Consider the following 23,140-nt stretch of genomic DNA (forward strand, 5'->3'; position numbering starts at 1 on the left):
CCTTCCTATTCATATACCCATCTAAATGCCTTTTAAGTGTTGCAATTGTACCAGACTCCACCACTTCCTCTGGCAGCTCATTCCATACACGCACCACCCTCTGCATGAAAATGTTGCCCCTTAGGTCTCATTTATATCTTTCCCCTCTCACCCTAAAACTCTACCCTCTAGTTCTGGACTCCCCAACCCCAGGGGAAAAAAAAGAGACTTTGCCTATTTATCCATACCCCTCAATTTTGTAAGCTTCTATAAGGTCACCCCTCAGCCTCCGACACTCCAGGGAAAACAGCCCCAGCCTATTCAACCTCTCCCTGTATCTCAGATCCTCCAACCCCAGCAACATCCTTGTAAATCTTTTCTGAATCCTTCCAAGTTTCACAACATCTTTCTGATAGGAAGGAGACCAGAATGGTACGCAATATTCCAACAGCGGCCAAACCAATGTCCTGTACAGCCACTACATGACCTCCCAACTCCTGTATTCAATACTCTGACCAATAAAGGAAAGCATACCAAACGCCTTCTTCACTATCCTATCTACCTGCGATTCCACTTTCAAGGAGCTATGAACCTGCACTCCAAGGTCTTTGTTCAGCAACACTCCCTAGGACCTTACCATTAAAAAAGTTTTATGAGTCCTGCTAAGATTTGCTTTCCCAAAATGCAGCACCTCACATTTATCTGAATTAAACTCCATCTGCCACTTTTCAGCCCATTGGCCCATCTGGTCCAAATCCTGTGGTAATCTGAGGTAACCCTCTTCACTGTCCACTACACCTCCAATTTTGGTGTCATCTGCAAACTTACTAACTGTACCTCTTATGCTTGCATCCAAATCATTTATGTAACATGACAAAGTAGAGGACCCAGCACCGATCCTTGTGGCACTCCACTGGTCACAGGCCTCCAGTCTGAAAAACAACCCTCCACCACCACCCTCTGTCTTCTACCTTTGAGCCAGTTCTGTATCCAAATGGCTAGTTCTCTCTGTATTCCATGAGAGCTAACCTTGCTAATCAGTCTCCCATGGAGAACCTTGTCGAACGCCTTACTGAAGTCCATATAGATTACATCTACTGCCCTGCCTTCAATCATCTTTGTTACTTCTTCAAAAAAAACCTCAATCAAGTTTGAGAGACATTATTTCCCCACGCACAAATCCATGTTGACTATCCCAAATCAGCCCCTGCCTTTCCAAATACATGTACATCCGGTCTCTCAGGATTCCCTCCAACAGCCTGCTCACCACCGATGTCAGGCTCACTGGTTTATTGTTCCCTGGCTTGTCTTTACTGCCCTTCTTAAACAGAGCACCATGTTTGCCAACCTCCAGTCTTCTGGCATCTCACCTGTGACTACCGATGATACAAATATCTCAGCAGGAGGCCCAGTCACTTCTCCAGCTTCCCACAGAGTTCTCACGTACACCTGATCAGGTCCTGGAGATTTATCCACCTTTAATCATTTCAAGACATCCAGCACTTCCTCCTCTGTAATCTGGATATTTTGCAAGATGTCACCATCTATTTCCCTACAGTCTATCTTCCATATCCTTTTCCACAGTACATACTGATGCAAAATATTCATTTAGTGTCTCCCCCATTTTGTGTGGCTCCACACAAAGGCCACCTTGCTGATCCTGGAGGGGCCCTATTCTCTCCCTAATTAAACTTAATATATTTGTAAAAACCCTTTGGATTCTCCTTAATTCTATTTGCCAAAGCTATCTCATGTCCCTGTTTTGCCCTCCTGATTTCCCCCTTAAGTATACTCCTACTTCCTTTATACTCTAAGGATTCACTTGATCGATCCTGTCTATGTCTTACATATGCTTCCTTCTTTTTCTTAACCAAACCCTCAATTTCTTTAGTCATCCAACATTCCCTATACCTACCAGCCTTCCCTTTCACCCTGACAGGAATATACTTTCTCTGGATACTTGTTATCTCATTTCTGAGGGCTTCCCATTTTCCAGCCATCCCTTTACCTGCGAACATCTGCTTCCAATCAGCTTTCGAAAGTTCTTGCCTGATACCGTCAAAATTGGCCTCTCTCCAATTTAGGAATTCCACTTTTAGATCCGGTCTATCCTTGTCCATCACTATTTTAAAACAAATAGAGATGGTCGCTGGCCCCAAAGTGCTCCCCCTCTGACATCTGTCACCTGCCCTGCCTTGTTTCCCAAGAGGTGGTCAGGTTTTGCACCTTCTAGTAGGTACATCCACATACTGAATCAGAAAATGGTCTTGTACACACTTAAGAAATTCCTCTCCATCTAAACCTTTAACACTATGGCAGTCCCAGTCAATGTTTGGAAAGTTAAAATCCCCTACCACAACTACCCTATTAATCTTACAGATAGCGGAGATCTCCTTACAAGTTTGTTTCTCAATTTCCCTCTGACTATTGGGGGGTCTATAATACAATCCCAATAAGGTGATCATCTCTTTCTTATTTCCCAGTTCCACCCAAATAACTTTCCTGGATGTATTTCCGGGAATATCCTCCCTTAGTGCAGCTGTAACGCTATCCCTTAAAGATGCCACTCCCCCTCCTCTCCTGCTTCCCTTTCTATCCTTCTGTGGCAGTTGTATCCTGGAATATTAAGTTGCCCATCCCTGAGCCATGTTTCCGTAATTGCTATGATCTCCCAGTCCCATGTCCCTAACCATGCCCTGAGTTCATCTGCCTTCCCTGTTAGGCCCCTTGCATTGAAATAAATGCAGTTTAATTTATTAGTCCTACCTTGTCCCTGCCTGCCCTGTTTGACTCGCTTCGGTTCTCAACTGTACCAGTCTCAGATCGATCTCTTTCCTCACTATCTCCCTGGGTCCCCCCCACCCCCACCTTACTAGTTTAAATCCTCCTGAGCAGCTCCAGCAAATTTCCCTGCCAGTAAATTAGTCCCCTTCCAATTTAGGTGCAATCCGTCCTTCTTGTACAAGTCACTTCTACCCCAAAAGAGATTCCAATGATCCAAAAATGTGAATCCTTCTCCCCATACACCAGCTCCTCAGCCATGCATTCATCTGCTCGATCCTCCTATTCCTGCCCTCACTAGCTCGTAGCACTGGGAGCAATCCAGATATTACTACCCTTGAGGACCTCCTTTAAATTTCTGCCCAACTCTCTGTAATCTCCCTTCAGAATCTCAACCTTTTCCCTTCCTATATCATTGGTTCCAATGTGAACAATGACCTCCTGCTGGCCCCTTTCCCCCGTGAGAACATTCAGCACCCTCTCAGACATCCTTGATCCTGGCACCAGGGAAACAACACACCATTCTGCTTTTTCTCTGCTGGCCACAGAAACATCTGTCTGTACCTTGGACTACAGAATCCCCCAACACAATTGATCTCTTGGAAACTGGTGTACCCCTCGTTGCATTAGAGCCAGTCTCAATACCAGAAACTTGACTGTTTGTGCTACATTCCCCTGAGAATCCATCACCCCCTACATTTTCCAAAACAGCATACCTGATTGAAATGGGTATATCCACAAAGACTCCTGCCCTAGGTGCCAACCTCTCACCCTTCCTGGAGTTAACCCATCTATGTGACTGTATCGGAGACTTTCCCCCTTCCTATAACTGCCATTATCACATACTGTTGCAAATTCCTCATCACTTCTATCGGTCTCTCAAACTGATCTGATAAGATTCGCATCCAACAGCATTTATGGCAGATATAATCCACAGTAACTCTTCAACTCTCAACTCCCACATCTGACAAGAAGTATATCACTTCAAAGGCCATTTTTGCTCCTTCACAATCTACAGACCGAGAAAATAACAGTCTTATTCCTCTACAAACACTGCCCCAGGTTAAATTAATAGCTATGCCTTATATTTTAAGTTTAATCAAGAGCGTTATCTCCAAAAACGATCAAGAAAGAATCCACTATACTCACTACTGCAGCCTCTCTCTTGGACAGAGTTAAAACAACAAATTAACTTCTGATTCTGTGCGGTGAACTTCACCCAACAGTTCCTCCAAGATTAGTTGTGAATTTCACGTTTGTTAGTTTTCCCAGATGCACTCCGATGTGCAGCGATACACGAATTCAAACAGCAAAGGCAGTAACTGCAGGTTCTCTCTCTCTCTCTCTCTCTCTCTCTCTCTCTCCCTCTCTCTCCCCCCTGCATTGTCCTCACCATGTGCTTCCTTTGTCTGCCCTTCTCCCTTTTTAAACTGTTGTTTTGACTTTTTTCCCCCCAAAGTTCCAAAACAATGCAACAGCGAGGAATGCGAGGAAATCACCTCCAACACCTAAAATACCTCAAAGGAGCAGCTCTTACAGCCAGAAATTTTTCCCGTCCTCCATCTTGGATTATTCAATCACAACCTTTTGATGTTGGCCTTGGGAGAAAATAAACCAACCTACAAGATAAAGCACTTCCCAAATTTGCTCATGAGTGTTGCTGTAGGTCAGATTTTGAGATTCTGCAGCTTTTTTTTTTGGATCATCACCAATGGAAACAGTTCCTCTGTATCTGTCCTCCTGAATCTTATATAATTTTCATGATCTTTATCTAAACCTTAGGAAATATAAGCCATGTTTATGGAACTTAGCCAATGTATCATTTTAGTACTGTATTCACTCCAAGTCTAACATTTATACCCCATATCAGATACAGAACACTTTCTTCTTCTTCTTCTCCTCAGTCAAAAACCTGGAACTCCTTCCCTATAAGCTTTATGGATGTACCTACACCAAATGAATGCACAAGTTCAAGAAAGCAGTTTGCCACCACCTGCTCAAGGGTAATTAGGGTTGGGTAATAAATGCTGGCCTAGCTAGTGACGTTCACATGCCACGTATGAATAAAAAGTCAAGTCAAACCTGCAATTACATCTGGTTCTAGAGTCAAAATGGCACTGATTTCCTGAAAAATTCATTAAAGTAACCCTAATTCAATGCTCCATTCTGTGCAGGTTTTCTATTGGAGACAATTCTGGGGCAGTATCTTAGTCACTTAGGATCTTGTTTGTCAGCCACACCTTTCAGAGGAGGGCCACCAAGCTACACATCCAATCAGATAGCGGCAATGCCACTGACAGGCTTTTTCCTGATGAAGACCCTGCAGGCAGAGGTAAGAGCTGTGAAAAGTTGGCAGATCGATGACCATTACCAAGGAAGCTGTGGGTCCTGCTGGCAGAGTGCCCCCAGAGTTCCAGCATCATGGACTGAGGGCAGTGATGGGGTCAGGGTTCATAGGAGCGAGGGGGCAGGGAACATAGAAACAGGGGAAGAAGGTTGGCTCCCAGTTGGCACACAATGTCCAGTTGCTAAATCACTGACTACCTTAGGTCAGGGGACATCCACCCCATCACAAGGTGACAAGTTACTGAGGGCAGCAACTGTTGGGTAAACTGCACGGTATCAGACCCTCCTGCAGCTGGTTTAACCCCAGCTGGGCAGGCTCAGGCCTGTAAGTGTTTCTTACATCAAACACTTTAGGGTCTCAAGTGGTGGCAGGCAACAGTCAGCCTGTCCTGTTGGAGGTTTGTAAGGTAGCAGGGAATGGGTGGATCACCAATACTGCATCGTTTTAAGTGCCTTTCCCACCACCTCCAGAAACAGAAGAATCCCACACTTGGACTCTGTCTCCAATGAATAACATTATCACCATGGGAACCAATGTGCTCATATGGTCTTTGTTCGAAAAACTATTTGATTTAGGTGTAATCAGAGAAGCAACTCCTTCTCATTCTGGGTGATGTTAACTTTTCCAAAGCAATATTCCATGTGGCACTTTATAGTGCTGTAGTACATAAACCTACAACTACTTAGAAATTAGTGCAGGCTGCTTCAAACTACATTTTACTTAAGATCTTTAGAGTAGGAAAACACTAGTGACTCAACTTTTGGGCTGGATTGGAACCCTGCGCTCCTAAATCTTGTGTAAATATCTAGTTACTGTACTGTGAACTGATCTGGTCCCATTATAAAAGGGTTATTGGCCAAGATACAAAAACAAAAATGACTAGAATTAATCAAAACGGAGAGGTTGTACCCATCAGAAGAGAGTTAGCAGACAAGGGCTCTTGTTTTATAGAAACGAGATAGACAAGAGATCTGGTAGAGGCTTTTAAGATAGTGAAAGGTTTGGTAGGGTGGATATAGTCATTAGGCCTGGGATGTGCTTAAAACACCAGTATGGATCTGCTGGGCAGTGAATACTGCAACTGGAGCCTTATTGTCACTGTTTACATTGATCTCCACTGCATTCCCTGCTCCGAATGTTTGATCCAACAGAATACAGCTGATTGTTGCAACACATTAATCAAGGAATCTCAGGGTGCATTTATAAATTTGTAGCTGGATGAATTCCTGAACCCAGATTGAATCAACAGGTGAAGACATGAAGCAGCATCTGAAAGAGTTTCAACCAAGGTTTCAAGACTAACAAATATATCAAATAACATTCAGTAGCTGGTGAATGAGCATAAATTGAGGATCGCTACTGAAGGGGAGGTCAAATAGCTTTTCCAGCTAAAAGATTGGAATGCACTGTGGTAAAGAACTATTGAAGCCAAGCTAATAAAGACATTTAATGGGAAATTTCGATGAAGAAAAATGTTAAATAAATATTTTGAAAAAGAAAATCACTCAGGGATTTGAGAATAGCTGTAGTTCTGGCTTCAAATCCCACCCCAGGGTTTGAGTACAAAGCTGAAGGTCAGCAATCCAATGCACTAATATCAGCGTGCTGCACTATCAGAGGTGCGGTCTTTTGGATGAGACATAAAATTGAAACTCCACCCACCTGCTTAGGGGGAACATCATGTATCCAATGGTGTTATTTTAAAGCAGAACGACAGGGCATTATCCCTGGTACCTGAGCCAATATTTATTGGACAATCAATACACACAAAATACAAATTTGTTCATGATTACACAGTCTGAGACAATTTCCTCTGTGCATACTGGCAACCTTTCCCCAATTTCCAACAATGACTACACTTCAAAAGCATTTCAATGGCTGCAAAACCCAGATACATGGCAATGGTGAAAAACACTTTATAAATGCAATGCTTTCTTTAGATAGTTCTGACCTGAAACTAGCTGGAACTCAATGGGCTAAAGCTTTCTAATATTCTGATTTACCTCCAGGCATGTAGGTGAAACAACCGGCACTCAGTTTGTTCTCATGCACTCCACCGATCAGTGGCCAAGATTAACATCTGTTAAACTTTGGAAGCAAGCCAATGGTATCTATGACCAACTTTTCATTTATGTTTGTATTAAAAAGGTGTAAATAACAAATAGTCCCTATTTAACAAACAAGTGCAATATCAGTTAAAATTTGACACCAAGCCACAAAATGGGGCAAGTGACCAAAACCTTGATCAAAAAAAAGGTACATTTAATTGAGTATTTTAAAGGATGAGGGAAGGTTTAGGGAAAGAATTCCAGAGCTTAGAGCCAAATCAGCTAAAGGCACAGCTTCTATTGGTGGAGGAATTAATATCAGGCCCCACAAGACCCCAGAGGTCTCGGATGGTGGTGAGGATGGACAAGTTTACAGAGTCAGTGCAGCCAGAGAGGGATTTGAAAAAGCTGACATTTTTAAAATGAACCTGTTTAAGTGAGGAGGCCCTACAGTAAGATGCAAAATGGCAGGGCAAATATAAACAGATTTGTAAATAATAATGGTCATGAAGCTCATCGACACACGAGGCCAAGTGCTGATGGACACAGGCTTGCTACTGAGTTGTAAAGGTCACCATTCTGGTCTGGAGTGTTGAGAAAAAGGGGACTCATTTTAAAGTGACCTTTATTTTGTTAGCAGCACCATCAGCGCAGAGAATATGTAATTTATTCAAAAGCAATCAGAGAGAGGAAAAATATACAAAGAAACAAAGCAAAAGCCAATCGCTGGCTTTAAATCAGAGGCTCTAATCTTACCATCAATAAAGGAGGAAAAGGATTTGCATCGCTTGGAGCATTTAAACAAAAAATTGTCACAATGTAGGAGAACATAAGAATTGCTGTTGTCTAGATAAAATGTGACAACTATTTACATCGCATGAACAGTGAGTGAGAGAAAAAATGACCAGCCAATTGGCTTTGGCAATATTTGGCTCACTGATGGTAGGTGGTTAAATATCAGGATCTGCCTGGATTCAAGTGCTTCAACAAGGAGTGTTACTAGAACAAAGGCAGTTGCGTAGTCACAATATCACTATAACAGCGTTCCAGACTGTTCTTAAGACACGGGTTCAAAACACCAAGGCAAATGGCGAAATTTGAATTCAATAAGTAAGTGGAAGAGAGAGCTGGTCTAACTATCCATATCAATTGTACTGGTTCATTCTGGTGGTGCAGTGGAGCTATTCCTACCTCTGAGCCAGGATTCCCTGATTCGAGTCCCACCTTCTCCAAAACAGTGTCATCACCTGTCTGAACATCTCATCATAGCTAGTTCTATCAATTCCCAGAAGTTTTACATTAAATTTTGTAGCTGTCTTTTTTAAAGTGACACAAACAAGAGAAGATTTTCATGAAGCCTTTTATGTCTGTCCAACACAATTTGGGTGGCTGTGGTTAGCAGTGCTGCATCACAGTGCCAAGGAACCAGGTTCAAATCCTACTTTGGGGGTCTGACTGTGTGGAAGTGCACATTCTCCCAGTGTGTGTGTGGATTTCCACAAGGTAATCCAGTTTCTTCCCAGTCCAAAGAGGTGTAGATTAGGTGGATTGGCCATGCTTAAAAATGTAGAATTACAAGGATTGCGTGGGGGGGCTGAGTGTAGATGGGATGCTCTTCAAAGGGTCAGTGCAAATGGGTTGAACGGCCTATTTCCACAATGGAGGGATTTTATGATTCTAAATTAGATCACAATTGATTCATATCTAATTCCATCCACAATCATCCACCCTTGATTGAAATGCTCAACATCCTTATCAAACAACAAGCAAACTCTCAAGCTATGGAACTTTCAAAATAAACAGATTTAAAATGATCACAATCTTTAACATCCACTTGAGGATCTCATGTAAAGGAGGTGCCCAAGGAAATGCAGCACTTTGACAGTAAAGAACCACAACGTCAACTTAAAATACTAATAAGACTAAGACCCATACCTTCAGACCCAGTGGTGAGGATGCTACAAAGAGCTGAAAAGAATGATATTCGTTTCTATAGCACCTTTCCCAACCTAAAGACATCCTGAAGTGTAATACAGCCAATGAAGCTAATGCTGCAATTCCATCAAATCACTGAGCGATAGTGAAAAGAGATACATTGGAGGTCTGGGGGGGACCAGGCAACTACATCATTGTTTTCTGTACCTGTTCAAGAGATTTTAATCATGGGAGGGTAATGGAATGAAATTTATATTTAGAGGACTAGAATAATAGAAGGTTGAAGTTTTGCTTTAGCTGTACAAGGCTCTAGTTAGACCACACCACAAGTTACTGGCAGCAGGTTTGGTCACTACATTTTGGAAAGGATATACCAGCTTTGTGATCTGCAAGTCTACCAGAATGATAGCTGAACTCCAAACAAAATCAAACATGTGAAAAGAGCACACAAACTAGATTTACATTAGATGAAATTTACATCATTAAAAAGGATAATGCAATCAGGTTTTCATGATTTTTAGGGACACAGATAAAGACAGTAGAGCAAAACTAATTTTAATATGGTCTATACACCTTTTACATGCCATTTTTTTAAAAAAAAAGACAGGTAATGTTAGTTGAGGAATAAATATTTTTCAGAACACTGGGGAGAAGCCCTCTGCTCTCTTTGAACCAGAGCCACAGATTCATTTACATCCAGCTGAGTGGGCAGGCAGGGCATCAGTTTAAACATCTCAAAGGATGAAATTTCAACAGCACTCCCTCAGCGCCAACCTTCCCTGAGCACTGACCCTCCCTCAGCACCAACCCTCCCTGAGCACTGCACTGGAAAGGTCAGCCTCTATTCTTGAGCTCAAATTATTGGAGTGAGATTTGAATCCACAATCTCCTGACTCAGGTGAGAATATTCTGGATTAGTGGTGCTGGAAGAGCACAGCAGTTCAGGCAGCACCCAAATAGCTTTGAAAATCGACGTTTCGGGCAAAAGCCCTTCATCAGGATGAAGGGCTTTTGCCCGAAACGTCGATTTCGAAGCTATTTGGATGCTGCCTGAACTGCTGTGCTCTTCCAGCACCACTAATCCAGAATCTGGTTTCCAGCATCTGCAGTCATTGTTTTTACCTCAGGTGAGAATATTACCCACTGAGCTCCAGCTAACAACTAAACTTATTCTGTACTAAAATTACATTATTACCTTTGGAAGAAATGAAGGAAATTAAAGTTTAAAACTACATTTGAGAATATTAACCTGTTTCTGTACCCTACAAATAACATACTCATAATCTCAGCAAATCCTGAACTAAGAAAATGAGGTCTGCAGATGCCGGAGATTACAGTCGAGAGTGTGTTACTGGAAAAGCACAGCAAGTCAGGCAGCATCTGAGGAGCAGTAAAATCGACGTTTCAGGCAGGAGCAGCTTGGAACTGGGGTAAGGTGGGGGAGGGGAGGGGGGTAAAGAGGAAATGAGGAAACTGGTGAAGTCCACATTGATGCCCTGGGGTTGAAGGGTCCCGAGGTGAAAGAGAAGGTGTTCTTCCTCCAGGCGTCAGGTGGTGAAGGAGTGGTGATAGAGGAGGCACAGGACTTGCATGTCCTCAGTAGAGTGGGAGGTGGCGGGGGGGGGGGGGAAAAACAAGAGGAAAGAGTTTAAATGTTTGGCCACGGGGTGGTGGGGTTGATTAGGGAGACTGGATGCCTTCTCGCAGAGCGCTTTAGAGAGAACATCACCGGGATACCCACACCAGCATAGAGGAGTCTGCATCGGGAGCAATGGATTCAATAAATAACTTGTGAAAGTGCATGAGAAACCTTGATGGATGTGAAAGGCTCCTTTGGGAAGGTGGTGGTGTGGGTGCAGGTTTTACAATTCCTGCAGTGGCTTGTTAGGGGGCATGGACCTGACCAGGTAGTCACTGAGGGAACGGTCTTTGTGGAAAGCAGATAGGGGTAGGGAGGGAAATATATTAGTGGTGGAACCTGGTGGTTTGTTGGTGGCGGAAATGTCGGAGGTTGATGCGGTTTATGCGAAGGTGGTTGGGGTGGAGGGGGTGGGGTTCTGTCCTTGTTGCGGTTGGAGGACAGTGGTGGGATGTGGATGGAGATGCATTGGAGGGCATCTTCAACCATGTGGGAGGGGAAACTATGGTCTTTAAAAAAGGAGGCCACCATCTGGTGTGTTCTGTGGTGGAACTGGTCCTCCTAGGAGTAGATACAGCAGAGGAATTGGGAATATGGGATGGCATGTTTGCAGGTGGAGTAATCCAGGTAGCTGTGGGAGTCGGTGGCCTCCTTCTTTAAAGGCCGAAATTTCCCCTCCCACATGGTTGAAGATGCCCTCCAACGCACCTCATTCATGTCCCGCACCATCACCCTCAAACCCAACTCCTCCAACTGCAACAAGTGCAGAACCCCCCTCCCCCCCAGTCCTCACCTTCCACCCCACCAACCTCTGCATAAATTGCATCACCCACTGACATTTCTGTCACCTATAAAGAGTCCCCACCTGCAGGGATATATTTCCCTCCTCACCCCTATTCGCTTTCCGCAAAGACCATTCCCTCTGCGACTACCACCTCAGGTCCATGCCCCCTAACAAGCCACCCTCCCCTCCAGGCACCTTCCCCTGCCACCACAGGAATTGTAAAACCTGCACCCACACCTCCATCTAAGGCCCCAAAAGGAGCCTTCCACCTCCAAAGTTTCTCATGCACTTTCACATGTTATTTATTGTATCGGGAGCAACGGTTACAGTCTCCTCTACATTGGGGAGACTGGATGCCTTCTCGCAGAGCACTTTAGAGAATATCAACCCTACCACCCAGTGGCTGAATATTTCAACTCCCTCTCCCACTCTGCCAAGGACATGTGGGTCCTGGGCCTCCTCCATCGCCACTCCCTCACCACCCGACACCTGGAGGAAGAACACCTTACCTTCTGCCTTGGGACCCTTCAACCCCAGGGCATTAAATTGGACTTCACCAGTTTCCTCATTTCTCCTCCCCCGCCACCCTACGCTAGTTCCAACCTTCCAGCTCAGCACCATCCTCATGACCTGTCCCACTTGTCAATCTTCCTTCCCACCTATCCGTAGCACCTTCCTCTCTGACCTATCACCTTTAACCCCACCTCTGTCCACCTATTGCACTATCAGCTACCTTCTCCCCAGCCCCACCCCCTCCCATTTATCTCTCCATCCAGAGGCTCCCAGCCTCACTCCTAATGAAGGGCTCTGGCCCAAAGCATCGATTCACTAAATCCTGAACCAAACCTTGCCAATTGTGTGCAAGAAAATTAATATTTAAATTCCTGTTGAATATTCAATCTTTTTTATTTTAAAAAAATCCCTTTGCACACATTTACTTTCCACAGTCATTTAAAGTCTTTTATGCTTCAGAGGCAAGATCATCCAGTTTGTGTATTTCTCCTTTTCTGCTGAAAATGTTGACTTACTTGTCAATTTCAACAGATACCCCTTCTCCTTTAATGCAGTTGCATTTTTGCCACTTCACTCGTAAGGCAGACCCCTATTTGAGAGAATTTTAATATTTTTGATGCCGACATAGTTCTCAACTGATGCAAACTGAACATGGGGTAGCAATACCAGAATCTGATAAGCAAATACAGTAGGATTTTAAAGCTTCAGATGAGTAGTTCTGATATTTAAGAGAATGACAAAATTAATTGTTTACTAATCAGTTTCACCTCCACAGAGTAAACGCCCAGCCAGTAGCTCCAATAGCCGGTCAGACAGCATCCAAGGAGCAGTAGAGTTGGTGTTTCGGGCATAAGCCCTTCATCAGGTATTCTTGTGCTTTTCCAGAACTACACTTTTTGACTCTGCTTTTAACTGGTCCCTGTTACTTAGAAAGATTCATGGGCAGTTTCAGCTCTTAAATTAAAGGCTGGAAATTTCCTCATTTAAACCATAAGGCAGCAAGATTCTGTTCTTCACCTCAAATGGACACAGACATCACAGCAGGCAGCACTATTTTAAACAAAGCCATTTATGATCATCCTGTAAAGTTACACCTTTGTGAAGTCAGAAGGTTGAGGAGGGTAATACAGTTGATCTGGTGCATGTGGGCTTTCAAAAGCTGTATGCTAAAGTGTTAACATTTAACAGGATGCCAGCAAAGCTGAAGCCCATGAGATAAAGGGGATAGTAGCAACATGGATGTGAAGTTAGCTGAGTGACAGGGAACAGTGTGTTGGTTGTTTTCCAAACTGAAGGCAAGTACACAGCAAGTTCCCCAGAGTATATGCCTGCACCACTGTGTTTTCAATTGTTATAAGAATGGTTTAAACTTGGGCATCCAGGATATAATTTCAATATTTGTAGATGATATCAAACTTGAGGATATGTGAAGTGAAGGGGGTACTGAAATGTCAAAGGGCATGCTGGAATGATGGAAACATGACAGATTAAATACAGTGCAGAGAATTACTAACTGGTACAACAGTGAAGTAAGAGGAAGGAGAAGCAATACAAAATGGAGGTTACAATTTTAAAGGGGCTACAGGAACAGAGACCTGGAGTGATATTCTCTCATTATGTTTCAGTGTGCCATCTTCCGAGATTGGTGCACAGCAACGATTTCTGAAACTGAAGGTCAATGCATCAGCATACTGATCTGAGCACAGAACCTTGGAGCAGTTACACATTCACACAGTTTACAGGGAACAGTGACCCAGAAACACATGCACACAAATTGTTAACAGTGGCGGACCTGGTCAAAGAAGTAGACATAAAGCCCAGGTTCCTACATGCCGTTCTAAGTAGAGGCAGAGTACAAAAATATGGAATATATGATAAACCTGTATTAAATGATGGTTTAGCCTCAATTGGAAAAATGTGTCCACTTCTGGGTGAAAAGAATGAATTCAGGGAAGAGGAACATTACTTTTATGCAGGTAGTCCCAATTTCTCCAATTGGTTTTCATTTGGCAACAGAGAATGTTGAGAGGAGACTTGCTGAAGGAGTCCAAATATCATGAAGGGTCTGGACAGAGTCAACAGGGAGAATCTGTGTAGACTGGAGAAAGAGCCAAGAATCAAAAAGGGAATAAAAGCAAAATATGATGACTGCTGGAAATCTGAAATAGAACAGAAACTCTGGAGGGGCTTAACAGGTCTGGTGGTATCTGAGGAGAGTGAAACAGAGTTCATGTTTGAGTCCCTAATTGTTTCTCTCTCCACAGATACTACCAGACCTGAGTCTCTTTGGCATCAAAGGGTATCAACTTAAGTTCAATTATATAAGACATTGATTAGGCCACTGTTGGAATATTGTGTGCAATTCTGGTCTCCCTCCTATCGGAAGGATGTTGTGAAACTTGAAAGGGTTCAGAAAAGATTTACAAGGATGATGCCAGGGTTTGAGCTACAGGGAAAGGCTGAATAGGCTGGGGCTGTTTTCCTTGGAGCGTCAGAGGCTGAGGGGTGACCTTACAGAGGCTTATAAAATCATGAGGGACAAGGGGGGGGGGGTCCAGAAATAGAGGACATAGGTTTAGGGTGGTGCATGTATGGAATGAGCTGCCAGTAGTGGAGCTGGTACAATTACACCATTTAAAAAAAGGTATCTGGGATGAGTATATGAATAGGAATGGTTTGGAGGGATATGTGCCGGGGGCTGGCAAACGGGACTAGATTAGGTTAGAATAGGTGGTCAGCGTAGACAAGTTAGACCGAAAGGTCTGTTTCTGTGCTGTACATCTCTAGGACTGTTAGATGATCAGTATCAAATGGAAGAGAGTTTCATCATTCTAGGAGATAGAGCCCCTTGGGTTGCAACCATGACGGATTTAAAATAGGCCAACCCCAGGATTTTGCAATCTCCAGTACTGCTTTTTCAGATTGTTTGTTATAAATTTTTGAAAATGCTGCTGCTGCTCTCTCAAACAACAGTTATAAGAATAAATAAGCAGCCCCCGCCCCGAGCATTCACAGTCTATTTGGAAAGTTGTGCCTCATTAGCAACAGGACTATCAGTTGGAATTGGAAGCACCCGAGATCATTCAAGGCAGAAGACTTGCATTTATATAAGAATTTTCACAACCTCAGGATCTCCCAGACTGGGTTAAAGCCAATAAAGTAATTCTTGAAGTGTTGTATTGTAGGAAGCACAGCAGTAAATTCATAGACAAGAGATCCCACAGACAGACCTGTGATGGATAAATACTAGTCTCACGTAATGATCAGATTCTCTCTGCTCTTCTTTGAAAACATGCCATTCAACCTTATACATCTGCTTGAGGGTGTTCACACTGACTTGGTTTAACATCGAGTTTGAACTTTGACACCCTTGACCATGCAGCACCTCCTCAATATTACATTGAGGGTTATTTGCTAAAGTGTTTGAAAGCCAAACTTCAACCCATTTTCTCCTGACTCAATAATCCACAATAGACCTTAACAGGGGAGCTCAATCTCTGTGGAGACTGGGGGGGGGGAGGGGGGGGGGGGGGGGGAGGGGGGGGGGGGGGGAGGGGGGGGGGGGGGGGGAGGGGGGGGGGGGGGGGAGGGGGGGGGGGGGGGGGGGGGGGAGGGGGGGGGGGGAGGGGGGGGCGGGAGGAGGGGGGGGGGGCGGGAGGGGGGGGCGGGGAGGGGGGGGCGGGGGAGGGGGGGGCGGGGAGGGGGGGGGCGGGGGGGGGGGGGGGAGGCGGGGGGGGGGGGGGAGGCGGGGGGGGGGGGGGGAGGCGGGGGGGGCTGCTGGAGCATCAGCTGCTCACACTGGAGTTTTGGAGCCTTGAGGGGCCTTCCAGTCTGACAAAGTGAAAAAGTAACCACAAGTGGAAGCTTAAATGGCCAGGCTGTCAGGTGTTAATGCTCAGCGTGGTACCCCATTACCAAATTATTATTATAACCAGTGTTCACCTCCTGCTTGGAGCAAAAAGATTATCCTTATTTGTGAGATAACCTGAAATTTAGGCTGACACTCCTGAACAGTGCAGAACAGGTGGCTCAGTGGTTAGCACTGCTGTTTCACCACACCAAGGAACCGGGTTTGATTCCCACCTCGAATGACTGTCTGCGTGGAGTTTGCACATTCTCCCAGTGTCTGTGTGGGTTTCCCCTGGGTGCTCTGGTTTCTTCCCACAATCCAAAGATGTGCAGGCAAGGTGAACTGGTCATGCTAAATTTCCCATAATGTTAGGTGCACTAGTCAGGTGGTAAGTGTAGGTAATGGGTCTGGGTGGGTTATTCTTCGGAGGGTCAGTGTGGACTTGTTGGGCCGAATGGCCTGTTCCACACTGTATAGAATCAAACCTAATCTAATCATCTGCACTGTCAGAGGGACCATCTTTCTGACTAAAGATTAAACCACGGCCCATCTGCTTCAAAAGGTCACCTCATTTACTTAATGTCACAAGTAAGTGCAGGAAGAACTCAGAAAAAAAAAGATATTAGTATGAGATTCGATCAAATGTAATGATGTCATTCATGACTGATCCCAGCATTTGGAACAATCACTCTGGGCATTTTTTTAGAAACTAAAATAAAAAGGAATTGCCCCCCCCCCCCCCCCCCCCCCCAAATATATCAGCTCATCTAAGTGCAGTGGGATGCAGAACAACAGAATCCAGACAAGAGAGAAAGAGAGGGAAATAAGGAAATGTTGAGAAAACAGACCGAGACACAAGGAGAACGTATGTCTGAAATACATCAGAATTCTCTGCTGCCCTGGTTAAAAATGTATGCTTTCATTATTTACATTAGCATACAACTGAAAACTAAAAATTCAAGATTTCTCCAATTCCCCCAACACTACTGATGACACTAACATGAAATTACACATTTGAATTTATATCCCTGGACTTTCATAAATTCAAATAAATATGTTACTCATCCACACGTTCTTCCTGCCAACATTAACCATTTTAAATCCGTGTTCACATTTACAATGCCGTCTTCTCGCAACTTAATAACATCGCCCATGAAATGGTGTGCTGCCACCACAGGCATGAGGTTGCAATTACAATGTGATGTTTACATAGAATCACTTGCAAAAGGAAACCGTCCATGGGAATGTATAAAGTGGAAAAGAATAGATTCTATTATTTATACTAAACTCCCTAAACCTCTCCTCCTTTAAAGATGACATCTGGTTCTGAGCCCCTCCATCCACCCCTTTGAAGGGTATCAATTAAATGGTTACAGGTTCTTCCAAAAGCCCATAGAGGATCACACAGTCACCTAGATGCTCTGCCCACAAGGTTTCAATAACATGTTTATCATCGGGGAGTGGCGGAGGTTTTTTTTTAAAACTAGGCTGTTTCGACATGTGTAAATGTCGTGGCGGCAACAAAAGAAATACAAGCTCTTTCTAATCAATCAATTTCCTTTCTAATCTCTGAAATAACCAGGCCCACACCCTGCGGGTCTCATGTTAAACCTGCTCTGAAATTGCAGGGAAAAAAAAGCTGCCCGCCATCCCAGCCAAGAAGCACCCTCCCTCGCCCTCATTCACCCGCTCAAGACAGTGCGATGAACCCGCGTTAGTGCTGCTGTTCCCGGGATAAATGAGAGACGAAGAGGAATTCTCTTACTCTGCGGAAGTGGTCCCATTCAGAGCCGAGCCATCGGGACTTGGGTGCAGCTGGATCGGTCCCGGCTTCTTCTTGGGCATGGTGTGGCCGGAGGGAGCGGCACACGTGTGTGTGTGTGTGTGAGGTGTGTGTGTATGTGAGGTGTGTGTATGACCGAGTGAGAGCTGCTCCCTCGCTGAGCCGCCCCTGTCACCGCGCTGTTGCTACTTTACAAATTCAGTTCCGCCTTCTCCCGGCGAGGCTGCTCGCGAGAAGCGTCAAATGCTGCGATCTCCCGTTTCCTGAGAATCTGAAGCAGCCTCTGAACCCCTCAGCCCCCGGCTCCCCTTCTCCAGGAGGATCCCACAGTGTCCTCTCACTGTCACTGTCACTGTCACCCCCTTCTCACTCGAGCCAAAGTCACAATGTAACACGCTGCAGCCGCCTGATACACTTCACTGAGCTCTGCTCAATGATACCTCCCAGGGCCTCAGGGAGAACATTCTTTCCCCGTCTATAAAATCGTCAATCCCAACCCGGATTTGCGGAAATGCGTCACCGATACCTTCACACACACACACACAAAAATGGCATGATATTTAAATCTGAGCCGCGCACTGCTCGGCCGGTGCTGGACAGAGTGAAATATTTCAGCCAGGACAGTTCTGTACCAGCAGAATCCGCTCCTCACTTTAATAAACCGATCTCAGCACAGGACTAGGGTCAGTTACTGTAGGTAACAGTCAAAATTAAGGACTATACCCCCCCCCCCCAATTATAACTAGAGAATATTTCAGAAAAAGCAAAATGAATATATAAACTTTGAATATTTAGAAGTGATCATTTTATAACGTGGTTTTTACTTGGTCTCTATAAAAGTGCTTTAAATGTTATTAAATAATCTGTGTGACTAAACTTTGTTTTAAGTTTAGACTTAAAATTACAACCACTGCCCAATGAAGACAATGAAAGACCGTGACAGGTTTACATAAGCATTTTCATTATTAATGATGGACAGTTTATAATTGCGAGCATCAGGACAGACTGAGTTATATTTATATAGCATTTTTCTCAAATCAGGATATCACCAAGTCTTTCAGTTAGTGAAGTACTGTACTTTTTCCAAGATGTGACATGATATGGGGCAGATAAATGCATTCTTCAGCTGTAAACTCCACTCCCCCTTCACTCCATGTGGATCAAATAGTAACGCTTTATACTTATTGTCAATGTTTTTGGCAAACTTTCCTATTTAAAATTTTTATGTTCACGTTTTACTGACTGGGTCACTGCATAGATTCCTGATGAAGGGCTTTTGCCCGAAACGTCGACTCTCCTGCTCCTCGGATGCTGCCTGACCTTTGCTTTTCCAGCACCACTCTAATCTAGACTCTGATTTCCAGCATCTGCAGTCCTCACTTTCGCCACTGTAATTGCACAATTCAGCCTTTAGGTGGCTTTATAGGTCACATTTTTAAAATATTTCTTACAATCTAGGCGTAATCTTAGTTTCTTGTACAAACATGTTAAAGTTCATTCTTTGTAATAGTATATTGATTTAGATTATATTCCCTACAGTGTGGAAACAGGCCCTTCAGCCCAACAAGTCCACACTGACCCTCCAAAGAGCAACCTACCCAGACCCATTCCCCTACATTTACCCCTTCACCTAACTATGGGCAATTTAGAATGGCCAATTCTTTGGACTGTGGGAGGAAACCGGAGCACTCTGAGGAAACCCACGCAGACACGGAGAGAATGTGCAAACTCCACACAGACAGTTACCCAAGGCGGGAATTGAACCCAAGTCCCTGGTGCTGCGAGGCAGCAGTGCTAACCACTGCCACCTTGCCGCCCCTAACTTTACTTTCATCTAATTACTTGTCCCCTGTCCTTTGCCTCAATACTACTGGCAGTTGTTCAGCCTTGATGCCTAAGGCCCCACTTCCTTCATGTGCGGCTCTTCACGAAGCACACAGCAAATCTTTCTGTTCCCTCTCGGCCGATATTGTCTGTGGAATTCTAGCCACTCCCCCAATCCCTCCAAACCATAGTCAAACCCACAATTATCACTTGTATGAAGGCAAAATACTGCAGATGCTGGAAAACTGAAACAGAATGCTGGAGAAACTGAGCAGGTCTGGCAGGAGCTGTGGAGAGTGAAACAGAGTTAATGGTTCAAGTATGGTATGACTATTCCTTAGAACTCTGTTCCTCACTCCACAGATGTTGTCAGAACTGCTGTGTTTCTCCAGCCTGTGTGTTTGTTCCACAATTACAGCTCCTGGATAACTAGCAATCAACAGACTTCAATGTACAATTTCTTGTCAGCAAGATGATGGAATAACATTCTTAAAGGCCAGGACAGCATTTATTGCCCAGCCCTTATTTCTCTGAGGTGCAAGAGGTAATGGTGGGGGGGTTACCTTCATTAACTGCTAGTCACTACTTTTACATGAACTAGAATGTAAAGTTCTTTCCCAAAAGCATATTACCAAAACATCTTGGTTTTGAAACAGTTTCTTGGCCACTTTTACAAATGTTAGTTTTTATTTCCATTTTAAATTCTGTTATTCCTATTTTTCCATCACCTTGACACTATTATCGAAAAGCATAGTGATGGTTTTCAGATGTGTACCGAAAACATCCAATTTTGCTATGCCACAACCTCCCTCAACTCTTCTCTTGTTGCTACATTCTCAGGCTGCTTTTTCAAAATCCAGTACAAGCTGAGCAGAAATTTCTTCCACTTAAAACTGGGAAGTCTGAAGTTAAGATCATCAATCCCAGCCAAAAATGTAATTCCCATTTTGCAATCTAGTAGGGGATGGATAATTTAAAGGGAGTAGGAGCAGCCAGCCCTGAAGATAATTTAGATTTTCAATAAGGCAGTCAATGAAACAAATCATTTGCTCCACTTGTGAATTAACATAGTTTTGAATTCTGTTATTTTTCCTTCGCTAATAATGAAAATGAATTGAAATCTTTAAAAACCTATCTCACTCCTACCACATTTTTAATATTGTGGATCAAATATTCACTCAATGGCAACTCTTGCATCCATCCAATTAAATATAGCCAATAGTTAGGATAAGAGGATTGAAGTGCTGTTTGCATTAACCAAGTAACATTAAAAATTCTGGCAATATCAGAAACAAGGAAGTAATTTCAAGACTGTTATCTTATGGAGGTATATAGCCGTGGTTTCTGACATGGACCAAAATCCCAATGGAAGATTAAATCACTCCCATGTAACAAGTTACTTTGGCCTTGTGTAGATTGTTAGTGAGGCTATATTTATAAAATTGTGAGCAATGGGTACTGGAGAACACATGCACCAGCAGATTCTGGAACAGCTTCTTCCAGGCCTTAGACTGATGAACAGACACCCTCACTTCAATTAAAGCTGATCTAGCTAACGTTGATCTTAGGCAAAAATGTGGACTGCAGATGTTGGAGATCAGAATCAAGATTGGAGTGGTGCTGGAAAAGCACAGCAGGTCAGGCAGCATCCAAAGAGCAGGAAAATCGGTGTTTCAGGCAAACAGGAATCTCTTCTCGCAGAGCACATTAGGGAACATCTCCGGGACACCCGCACCAATCAACCCCATCGCCCGTGGCCAAACATTTCAACTGCCCCTCCCAATCTGCTGAGGACATGCAGGTCCTGGTCCTCCTCCATCACCACTCCCTCACCACCCGATGTCTGAAGGAAGAATGCTTCATCTTCAGCCTCAGGACTCTTCAACCCCAGGGCATCAATGTGGACTTTGTCAGTTTCCTCACTTCCCCTTCCCCAGTTCCAGCCTTCCAGCTCAGCACCATCCTCATGACCTGTCCTACCTACCAATCTTCCTTCCCACCTGTCTGCTCCACCTCCATTCTGACCTATCACCTTCATCCACCTATTGTACTAATAAGCTACCTTATCCTCACCTCCACCCACCCCCTCCCATTTATCTCTCCACCCCAGAGGCTCCGAGCCTCATTCCTGAAGGGCTTTTGTCTGAAACATTGATTTTCCTGCTCCTCAGATGCTGCTTGATCTGCTGTGCTTTTCCAGCACCACTCTAATCTTTACCTTGCCCAGTGTACACTGTGACATAATCTGTATGCCTCCATCTAAGTTTTTCTTTCACCCTATGATCTGTCTGTATTGCTCGTCAACAAAGTTTTTCCACTGTACTTAGGTACATGTGACAATAAATAAAATCAAATCAAGAAGGTCCAGGGAGTAAGGAGAAAGATTATTCTACAATTTCCCACAGTAATAGGGAAGATTCACAAAACTGAATCTTGGTTCCCCTGGAGAAATGCATCATAGAGGAGGGGACATTTTCAGATCTTTCATTTCTGTGAGAAATGACTGAAGTCAATGCAAGAAGCTTATTTAGTTTGAGAGTTGGAGAAAATTCACAATAAAAAGTGATGATTTCTTTTGTCCAAATTGAATTTTATCAATTCAGACCTAATCCATCAAAAGTGGTTCGTTTCATTATTTGTTTGGATCAAAATTTATGCAAGGTCAAATAAAAACTGAGAAAATGAAGTGCTCTACAGGGAATGATAGAACCCATTCTGCTGGAGCTCAGGGGGCAAGAATATATGACAAAGGGGCAGCAGTAGTCCTTCAGCCCTTTGAGTCTGTTCTGGTATTCAGTAAATGTTTGGTTACATCTTCCCACAGTATTCTCAATTCCTTAGTATCCAAAACCTATTTATTGCCAATAGGTTATAAGAGGAACAGAATATTGGTGATGTGAAATACCAAAATATTTTCTATGATTACATTTAGGAATCAGGATATTTATCAGAAATTTTCATCTATAACATTACACAAGTAGGTATAAGTGATTCTGCAGCAAATAAGTGGCAAAGATTTACAATTACTTAATATTCCTATTTTGGGGAGCAGCAAGGTAACCGCAGCAGGAAGTTTGTACTCTACTTATGTATCAAAGATAGTGGTAAAAAGGGACTACCAATGTTTGAATTCTGTCACAGGATTTTAATACCTGGGACCTTTCATGGACTAAAAGATTTACAAAAAGAAAAACTCACTTAAGATGAACACATTGAACACCTGACCAGGCTGAAACAAGCTTCATGAAACCATAAATTAACAAGACTCAGTCTGAACTGAAATTAACATCTTATTAAGATAATATCACTAGATCTGTACCTCCTGTTTAATTTACATCTTATTAAATTTACCTGTAGATTGTCCAGGGATGTTTTTCCCCATTGTTTTGGGGAAAACAATAAAATAGACACAGGGATATAAACATGAGCTGTATTTCAGGCAAACTGCATTTGGGGACAGAGAACAGAGTGAGAGTTTGGACTGAGAGCAATTGTCTCAATTTCTCTCAGCCTCTCAAAAAACAACAGGTGATGACACAGCAAATTGGAGGAACATCCATTCACCAAGAATTCAAGGACATCTACAAATTTCACTACTGCTAAGGATACATCAATTAAACAACTGTGGTCAGTTTAAAATCTAACACCTCAGGTCTC

At 43.6% G+C, this 23,140-nt stretch overlaps 1 protein-coding gene across 1 annotated transcript in view; it reads right to left on the reverse strand.

The window, feature by feature from the left end:
- The window catches only part of map2k1 (mitogen-activated protein kinase kinase 1), a 61,306-nt gene extending 43,151 nt beyond the window's left edge, over window positions 1–18,155 (reverse strand). The window contains exon 1 of the mRNA XM_072565373.1: window positions 17,642–18,155. Coding sequence (XP_072421474.1) covers window positions 17,642–17,721 — 80 coding nt within the window. The 5' untranslated portion in view covers window positions 17,722–18,155. The remainder of the gene's footprint in view (window positions 1–17,641) is intronic.
- Between the last annotated feature and the right edge of the window lie 4,985 nt (window positions 18,156–23,140).

Source organism: Chiloscyllium punctatum, chromosome 48 (assembly GCF_047496795.1).
Source record: "Chiloscyllium punctatum isolate Juve2018m chromosome 48, sChiPun1.3, whole genome shotgun sequence".
Classification (NCBI taxonomy): domain Eukaryota; kingdom Metazoa; phylum Chordata; class Chondrichthyes; order Orectolobiformes; family Hemiscylliidae; genus Chiloscyllium; species Chiloscyllium punctatum.